Below are 10317 nucleotides of genomic sequence, written 5' to 3'. Positions count from 1 at the left end.
TGGAATAGGATGTGTGTGACTGCAAAAATGTGCATGAGAGAATGTATGTAAGTGTCTGTGTATGCGTGAGAGGATGTATGTCTATGTGTACGAGAGAGAGTATGTGTCTATGACAGAGCTGCTTGAGTTTGTATGTGTGTGAGAGAGATTGTGTGTTTGTGTGAGAGAGGGCATATGTGAGTGTTTTTATGTGTGAGACAAGATATGTGTGTGAGGGTGAAAGAGAGACTATGTAAGAGAGTGGATGTGTAAGTATGTAGCTGTGTTTGTGTAAATATGTGAGTGTATGTATTTGTGTGTGCAAGAGAATGTGTGTGTGTATGTGAGATGGTATGTCTGTGTGCAAAAGGATAAGTGTGTGTGACAGTTATGTGTGTGCATGTGAGAGAGGGTATGTGTGTTTGTGAGAGAGTGTGTGTTTGTTGATCAGTTTGAGTGAAGTGCACAGGTATTCATTTCAGGCCTGATTTGTTAGATAAGTGTCAGACAGTGATATCCAGTAGCAGTGCCCAGAGCCCAAAGGTATGAACATGTTATTTAAACTTTGAATCATATGATTATTCAAAAAAAAAGCTGGTTGGTACTGATTTTGTAGAAATGCCATCATTTTACAGAAGAGCACACATATGAAAGAAACACATCTATTTGATTCTTTATGATAATTCTGCTGGGATGTATATAATGAGGAAGGTAATGTGCTATGGTCATCTCCCAGGCATCTACAAATACCACGTTGATGCCTATGAACATCTTCCTCATCACTAAATCAATCTGATAAGCGTACCAGTCACTGTAATAGGTAACGAGCTGTGGAGGGTTTTCCCGGACATTGGCTGTCTTTATTACAACCAGTGTATCCGGACTCCTGTCGAGTAACTGGAGAATTGACCTCCTGACATTCTGTATTCTTCGAATATAGACTTCAACAGGAAAAGGGGTGAAATGGGCCGTTAGGGTAATGGCTATAACTGTGTTTCCTCCTCCCCTAATTTCATCCAGTGCATTTGAAACATAACGCAGGTGTCTTGGAAAGGTGCGGAATTGGATGGGAAGACCATGAGGGAGAAATTCTACCACAATGTTGTTCTCCACGTTCACTGCAAGATGAGGACCAATCTTGACAGGATTACCAAGATCCAATGTTTTCAGACCTAGAACACAGAAAGTAGAATTGCATTACATTCTAACCCACAACATTGCTGATGTTAATGGACTTGACAGTGGACGGCTTTCTACTGCAGACAGCAGATCTCAAACTTTGTCTGCATGTTTTTCAGTCTGCTGTTCTAATGCATGAGTTACAGACATGAAATGTACAGTAGTATCATGCAGCAAACGCAGACAAGCTGAGAAATAAGTACATACCTCCTGTATCTCATTAATTTGCTTTCAGCTATTGTATGAAAATTTACATTTCTTCCCCTTAATCTCATGTGCCATTCTGCATTGAAGAGACAGCCAGACTGCTGACCTGTTCCCAGTGTTGTAACGACTTCACAGTAACAGGTTAACAGTGTCAGATTTTGTCATCTTCCCTGTAAAGAAATAGTTCTGAGGGAGTGAACAGAAATTAGAAACTAACTTTGTGGATTCACAGAGGTTAGAGCATCTGGGAGACCTTCATTATTAATTAGGTGACATAAATCAGAATTTATTCAGAGTCAATTAAATGAATCAGTTACTGATCACACAGAAAATTTATACCTACACTGGGTGAACATATGGAGCAAAACGAAATCTATATTTCTGCAAGTCTCAATCTGCAGTTCCAAAGTAACGTAATTTCTTTCTTCAGAAGTAGAATCTAACCAGAACCAAAATATTAACTGTATTTCTCACCACAGATGCTGCTGTATCTTGGCTTTCTCCAGCACAGTCTGTGTTTGCAGCAAAATGATTAACAGAGACTGGATCAGATATTGACACATGATCCAGTCAGAGAGAGGACAATAATGGATGAGGAATGGAGTTAGTGGCCTGAAAGTTACAGCAAAACACATGAATGAGACAAATTATTAACTTGAACGAGGAGGGGAAGCAATTCACAAAGTGAGAGAGAGCAGGAATCAGGGCTATGGTTGTGTCACTGTCAGAATTACTCCAGACCAATTGTTAGAACTGCTTTAGTCTATTAGTAAGTTTGCAGATGACATCAAAATTGGAGGTGTAGTAGACAGCAAAGAGGGTTACCTCAGATTACAACAGGATCTGGACCAGGTGGGCCAATGGGCTGAGAAGTGGCAAATGGAGTTTAATTCAGATAAATGTGAGGTGCTGCAATTTGGGAAAGCAAATCTTAACAAGGATTATACACTTAATGGTAAGGTCCTAGGGAGTGTTGCTGAACAAAGACACCTTGGAGTGCAGGTTCATAACTCCTTGAAAGTGGAATTGCACGTAGATAGGATAGTGAAGAAAGCGTTTAGTATGTTTTCCTTTATTGGTCAGAGTATTGAGTACAGGAGTTGGGAGGTCATGTTGCGGCTGTACAGGACATTGGTTAGGCCACTGTTGGAATATTATGCAATTCTGGTCTCATTCCTATTGGAAAGATGTTGTGAAACTTGAAAAGGTTCAGAAAAGATTTACAAGAATGTTGCCAGGGTTGGAGGATCTGAGCTACAGGGAGAGGCTGAACAAGCTGGGACTGTTTTCCCTGGAGCGTCAGAGGCTGAGGGGTGACCTTATAGAGGTTTACAAAATTATGAGGGGCATGGATAGGATAAATAGACAAAGTCTTTTCCCTGGGGTCACAGAGTCCAGAACTAGAGGCATAGGTTTAGGATGAGAGGGGAAAGATATAAAAGAGACCTAAAGGGCAACTTTTTCATGCAGAGGGTGGTATGTGTATGGAATGAGCTGCCAGAGGATGTGGTGGAGGCTGGTACAATTGAAGGGTTTGGAGGGATATGGGCCGGGTGCTGGCAGGTGGGACTAGATTGGGTTGGGATATCTGGTCAGTATGGACGGGTTGGACTGAAGGGTCTGTTTCCATGCTATACATCTTTATAACTCTAAATGCTACGAAACACAAACTGAAAAGAGAAATAATTCAGGGACTGTTATTGGGAGGGAGGTTGGAGCAGAAACTGGAACCAAAGTGACACCGGAAGCAGTGAGAAGGCTGCCTCAAAGATACTGAACTGTTAAGCTGTTTACTGCATTACCACCAACAAAAAACAAGAACTTCTTTTATCTGAACAGGTAGTTGCAATTTTTCTTAATTAATTTTACATCAGTCAGAGATTCATTGTGTTTCTGTGTCTCAAACAAGAGAATTATTTGCAATTGTTCCCAATGTTCCAATCAGATTCAGCACCCCCGGTGGAAGTCTGATTCACTGAGCTTGGGAAGTTTTGCATGGTCTGAATTTTAGAACTCACCCAGCCAGATGGTTTGAAGGCAAGGGAGCTCATAAAATTAAGCTGCTAGCTTGAAACATTGAAGGTTATTGAAGCATGTACTTCAGTTGTAATTGAATAAGCTTGACATTGGTCCAGATACTTCCATGCCTCAAAAAGGAATTTTTGTATAATTGCCAGCTGTAATAATATTGGATTCTTCAATACCATGATATCCACACTCAGTTTCATACATTACAGAAGTTTACATCAGCATTGCTGCATCAGGTAGAATCCCTCAGTGGAAATAAAATTACACTATGTTTTGCAGTGGTGGCCATCAATCCAAAAGACCCCAATAGGTTTTGTCGTTATTTGGAAATCCCATCAAAGATTAACTAGATTATAGCTGTTTTTGTAGATGACTTGAAGTATGAAATGGTACAAGCAGAATGCTCGTCCATTGCAAATAAATGGATAGAGACTATTCCAAACCATTAGGTGTCAGTGAGTGTAATAATTCCATAAATGAACCAGCCATAATAAATGTCTGTTGGATCTTACAGTACCATATTATTTATGCTTAATTTCTTATAATACAAGGGATAACAAGTATTTTCACACCAGATAAGGAAACTTTGCAGGAAGTAAAGCTCACATCCTGGTTATCCATTAATAAAAGGAGTCCAAGATCTCTGGTAGATATTTGGAAATCTAATTGATGATCAACTGGAACACAGCCTTGGATATTAAAGGATTTGGACAATAAGTCAGCAGAATCAGGCTCTTTAACTCTACACAGCTTTAAAGATCTGTTTATTGGTACTGACCAAACAGAAGACAGATTTTTTTTTTCTGGTAAAACCTTTCAAGCTAGAAGCCCTATCTTTGTGTTTTATTTTAAAGACACCCAAATGCCTGCAGTTCTAATGTTAAAAAATGAAGTCAAATGTTCCTGACAGAATTGATACAAAGCTCTCTGAAATCAATACTGCTTATAAACACTTCTCTACAGTAAGAATGTTTATTTCTGTCCAGACCAATGTCTTTTTACAAATCAGTGTCAAATGTAAAATAAAGCTGATGTGACATAATTACTCCATATTTGGTACAAATGCTGTAGAGAGACAGAAACCCCCTTAAGTACAAATTGCAATCTTAAACCTACAAAGCTGGAATTTCTGAAACAACACTCCGAAAGGAGGCGCAGCTAGTCATGGGGCAGCAACAAAAAAATGAAGGGACACAGATGGAAAAAGAAACAGAGAAAAACAAAAAACTAGTAACACGGAATAATGATACACTGAACAGCACTCAACTTCAGTAAAATAAGAATGAAAAACAACCACAGAGAAGTGAAAAGCAAACACTGAACATTTTACTCAGCAATTATGATTTAAACAACCTATTCAGTTCGATTTTACAGATCGAGAGATAGATGATCCCATGAAGAAAAGTCTGAAAATCTTGCTTGGTAACAAAAGGCTTTGTAGAATTAACTCATCCAGTCTTATAAATGATCTGAAAGTTCCAGAAAAGGTCTGAAATATTCTTGAGAAGCAGCACAAGCTATGAACTAACTTTAGGAGTAACAAATTCCAACTCATATCATTTAGTGAACAGTCTCGAGAGTCCACTGACCAGTTTGTTAAATGATGCAAAGAGAAATAAATGTGACTTTTCTGAGGAGGAGTTGTTGAGGCCTTCATTGTGTTAGTCACCACCTCCACACTGTTTAAAGCTTGATAAAAGAATTTTTGTTACTGATCCAGACCATTGACACATTACTTCAGGATAGATGCAAGTGTGAAGCCAGAGTGGTGGGTGAGCATCAGCTGCATGCATTAGATGCAGCAAAGTGCACCAAACAAGCAGAATCTGTTATGGATGCAGTTTGTCACATTTACCCAAAGGTTGTGCAGCTTTTTGCCATATTTGGAAAGCTTGTAGTGCCAAAGGAATGTGGCCAGTCATGTGCATGGAATTAGATGTAAAAGCCAAGCCAGGCCCCAGGACAAATGCAAGTGACCAACAAGGCACTACAATATCAGAAGGAAGGAAAGTGTTAACAACATGTACAAATGAAAAAAATAATCAAGGAAGTTTACAGTCAATCAAGCAAATGGCATCTGTCTGAAGATGATCAAACTTTCCATATCACCATGTTGATGGTACATTTCATAACAATAACAAACATAAACTGGCTGTGGTAGAGTCCTGTGGGCAGAGTTTGTCCCATGGTGGTGGAATGGAACATCAAAGGAGGAACAGTAACTTCCCTGAAAAACTGCATTGTGTGTTTGTGAACAGGAAGGTGAGATGAGACATTTGTTCAATCCATAGACCTGTTCAGATTAGCAAGTGATTCAAAATTGTGTTAATGCCATAAGGAAAATAGGAAGGACATTTTGCTTGTGTGTTATAAAGACAGTAAATATAAGTCCCCCACTCAGCACAGCAGGTAAATAAGGCTGTTAGAGATGTGATCCCAGACAACTGCTATGTTTTTTGAAATGTAACTGAGATAAGGCCCTGGAAAGGTACATCTGACAGTAGCTTTAAACAAGAAAATGATGTCCTTAAGGACTGACTGATTGGGCAAAAGGCATATCTTGAAGGACTTGTTTGGGCAAAAGAAAGTCTTTGACGGACTTGTTGAAGCAATGAGCAGGGTGGATGGTCTGCTGCTATGGAGATGTGCTTGGAGATCCGTTATGATCTGATTGTATAAAACCTTTCAAGTTAGAAGCTCTGTCTTTGTGTTTTATGAAACAAAATCCAAATGCCTGCAGTTCTAATGTGAAGAAAGGAAGTCAAATGCTCCTGACAGAATTGATACAAAGCTTTCCTAAATCAATACTCCTTATACAACACTTCTCTACAGTAAAAATGTTTATTTCTGTCCGTCCAGACCAATTTCTTTCTTCAAAATTAATGCCAAATGAAATAGAAAGCGTATGTGAGATAATCACTCCTATTTGTTACAAATGCTGTAGAGAGACAGAAACCCTTAAGTACATCCAAAAATGTGCAGGGTAGGTGAATTGGCCATGCTAAATTGCCCGCATTGTTAGGTGAAGGGGTAAATGTAGGAGAATGAGTCTGGGTGGGTTGCTCTTCGGTGGGTCGGTGTGGATTTGTTGGGCCTAAGGGCCTGTTTCCACACTAAGTAATCTAATCTAATCAAACTTGCAATCTTAAACCTACAAAGCTGGAATTCCTGAAACAACACTCCTAAAAGAGGCATAGCTAGTCATGGGGCAGCAACAAAAAAAATGAAGGGAAACAGATAGAAAAAGAAACAGAGAAAAACAAAAAACTAGTAACAAGGAATAATGATACACTGAACAGCACTCAACTTTCAATAAAATAAGAATGAAAAACAACCACAGAGAAGTGAAAAGCAAACACTGAACATTTTACTCAACAATGACGATTTAAACAACCTATTCAGTTTGATTTTACAGATCGAGAGATAGATGATCCCAAGAAGAAAAGTCTGAAAATCTTGCTTGGTAACAAAAACCTTTGTAGAATTAACTCATTCAGTCTTATAAATGATCTGAAAGTTCCAGAAAAGGTCTGAAATATTCTTGAGAAGCAGCACAAGCTATGAACTAACTTTAGGATCAACAAACTCCAACTCATATCATATAGTGAACAGACTCAAGAGTCCCCTGACCGGTTTGTTAAACGATGCAAAGAGAAGTAAATGTGACTTTTCTGAGGAGGAGTTGTTGAGGCCTTCATTGTGTTAGTCACCACCTCCACATGTTTAAAGCTTGACAAAAGAATCTTTGTTACTGATCCAGACCATTGACACATTACTTCAGGATAGATGCAAGTGTGAAGCCAGAGTGGTAGGTGAGCATCAGCTGCATGCATTAGATGCAGCAAAGTGCACCAAACAAGCAGAATCTGTTATGGATGCAGTTTGTCACATTTACCCAAAGGTTGTGCAGCTTTTTGCCATATTTGGAAAGCTTGTAGTGCCAAAGGAATGTGACCAGTCATGTGCATGGAATTAGATTCAAAAGCCAAGCCAGGCCCCAGGACAAATGCAAGTGACCAACAAGGCAGTACAATATCAGAAGGAAGGAAAGTGTTAACAACATGTACACATGAAAAAATAATCAAGGAAGTTTACAGTCAACCAAGCAAATGGCATCTGTCTGAAGATGATCAAACTTTCCATATCACCATGCTGATGGTACATTTCATAACAATAACAAACATAAACTGGCTGTGGTAGAGTCCTGTGGGCAGAGTTTGTCCCATGGTGGTGGAATGGAACATCAAAGGTGGAACAGTAACTTCCCTGAAAAACTGCATTGTGTGTTTGTGAACAGGAAGGTGAGATGAGACATTTGTTCAATCCATAGACCTGTTCAGATTAGCAAGTGATTCAAAATTGTGTTAATGCCATAAGGAAAATAGGAAGGACATTTTGCTTGTGTGTTATAAAGACAGTAAATATAAGTCCCCCACTCAGCACAGCAGGTAAATAAGGCTGTTAGAGATGTGATTCCAGACAACTGCTATGTTTTTTGAAATGTAACTGAGAAAGGCCTGGGAAAAGTACATCTGACAGTAGCTTTGAACAAGAAAATGATGTCCTTAAGAACTGACTGATTGTGCTAAAAGAATATCTTACTTTATATGACACACAGCCATATCAAGAAAGATGTAAAGAGAGTCTTTGACAGACTTGTTGCAGCAATGAGCAGGGTGGATGGTCTGCTGCTATGGAGAGGTGCTTGAAGATCCATTATGATCTGATCGATGACCTGAGACAGATCCTAGCTCATACTACCTTTTAGCAGACAGTGTCATTGTGAGCTTTACTGTGGCTTAGTGCTTCAGGGCAACATGGTGGCTCAGTGGTTAGCATTATTATCTCACAGTGCCAGGGACCCAGGTTTGATTCCCACCTCGGGCAACTGTTTTTGTGGAATTTGCACATTCTCCCCGCATCTGCGTGAGTTTCCCACAATCCAAAGATGTGCAGGTCAGGTGAATTGATCATGCTAAATTCTCTGCAGTGTTAGGTGCATTAGTCAGAAGTAAATATTGGGTTGGGGAATGGATCTGGGTGGATTATTCTTCGGAGGTTTGGTGTGGACTTGGGCCAAATGGCCTGTTTCCATACTGTAGGGAATCTAAACTAGTCAAGGGGTATTACATTTTGTTGATCAGTATTCAAGTTGCTGTGAACTGTTGGCATTTGTAGGAACAGCCAGAACTTGTGAAGAATGGGTTCTTATAAAGGTCATTGATGAAGCAACTAAAGATATAGGGAGTGCCAAGGCATTGTGCTGGGAAGTGATATCCTGGAGCCAAGATGATTATCTCCAAAAACCCCAATGATCTTCTGTTGTAGTAGTTTAATGTCAATTCCTTTGAGATCCATTGATGTTATACTAAGTCAAGTGCTATTTTGGTGTCAAAGGCAATGATACCACCTCACCTTTTGAATTCATCACTCTTGCCCACGTTTGACCCAATGTTGTGATGTTCCAGTGTTCCAGGCAGAATCCAAACTAAGTGTCAGTAAGTAAGTTGTTGTTTACTAAGTGCTACTTGATACTGCTGTTGATAATATTTTCAGTCACGTGTTGCTGATTAGACACTAGACCTATGGGGCAGTAATTGGCTGGATCGGATTTGTCCTGCTTTTTGTGGACAGGACATTCATAGACACACTTCCACGTTATCGGATAGATGCCAGAATTGTAGCTGTACTGGAATAGTTTAGCTAGAGGAGCAGCTATTTCTATAACACAAGTGTTTAGTGTTACTAGAAGTACAATAGTTTCTGCAAGGGTTGTAAAGACAATTATTGGAGTAGTATGCTTCTCCTGTTAGATGTGGGAAATCAGGGAGAAGACAAATATTCCTGACAATGATGTCGACAGGAAGTGTGTCTATCTGCAGCTCCTCTCAGACCACATGGATTGTGGTGGCAATTGGACTCACTGCAGAGCTGACAGGAAGCAAAACGTTTGATAGATAGGAGCTTCAGGGATGTGGTCACACCAAAGGTTCAGCTAGATAGACGGGTGACCTCCAGGTGGGACACCCAGACAGTGCACGAGTCTCCTGTGACTACTATGCTCTCATGCATGTAAACTATTTTGGATACTGTTGAGGGGTGAATAGCCTGGCAGGGGAAAGGAACAGTAGTAGCCAGATCAATGGCACCTCGACCAGCTCTGTTGTACCGCAGGGTGGGTCTAGTAAAGACAAATGTTAGTAATGGGGACTCTACAGTCAGGGGCACAGATAGGTGTTTCTGTGGCCATGAACAAGACTCAAGGATGGTAGGAGTGGCTGAACAGGCACAAAGCATTCTGAAAGGGGAGGGTGAGCAGCCAGAGAACATGGTCCATTTTGGGATTAATGACACAAACAGGAAGAGTGATGAAGATCTGTAAAGGGAATTTGGGAGATAGGCAGGAAGTTGAAGAGCAGGATTACTAGGGTTGTAATCTCAGGATTATTTTCTGTGCCATGTGCTAGTGAAGCCAGAAATATGAAGATAATAAAGCTGTGGCTATGGAGCTAGTGTAGGAAGACTACAGATATTTGGATCAATGGGATCTCTTCCAGGGAGGATGGACCTGTACAAGAAGGATGGCTGCACCTAAATTGTAGGGTCACTAATATCCTTGTGGGGAGGTTTGGGAGTGCCACTTGGGACGGTTTATCCACATGTGGCAGGGGCAGAATGGTAGGTCAGCATGTGAAGTGACTGGGGAGAAGGTAGAGCTTGAGTCAGGTACATCTAATAGGAAGAACAGGCAGGGCAGCTAAATGAACACAAACAGACTGGCAGTCTGAAGTGCATCTATTATAATACTGTACAAGGAGAAAAAGGTTAGGGAGGTGTGCTTACAGCCTGGTTTAGAACCATTGTAACCATTACAGAAACTTGGTTGGAAGAAGGGCAGTATTGGCAGCTCAATGTTCGAGGGCT

General features: G+C 40.3%; 1 protein-coding gene across 1 annotated transcript in view; it reads right to left on the bottom strand.

Moving 5' to 3' along the window:
- Positions 1-603: 603 nt before the first annotated feature.
- LOC122555518 (NXPE family member 3-like) overlaps positions 604-10317 on the bottom strand; it is a 37866-nt gene continuing 28152 nt past the window's right edge. Inside the window, exon 5 of the mRNA XM_043701541.1 lies at positions 604-1151. Coding sequence (XP_043557476.1) covers positions 604-1151 — 548 coding nt within the window. The remainder of the gene's footprint in view (positions 1152-10317) is intronic.

The sequence above is a fragment of the Chiloscyllium plagiosum genome, chromosome 12 (genome assembly GCF_004010195.1).
Source record: "Chiloscyllium plagiosum isolate BGI_BamShark_2017 chromosome 12, ASM401019v2, whole genome shotgun sequence".
Classification (NCBI taxonomy): Eukaryota; Metazoa; Chordata; class Chondrichthyes; order Orectolobiformes; family Hemiscylliidae; genus Chiloscyllium; species Chiloscyllium plagiosum.
The sequence above is the reverse complement of the archived record's forward strand: the minus strand, read 5'-3'. Positions and strand labels throughout refer to the sequence as shown.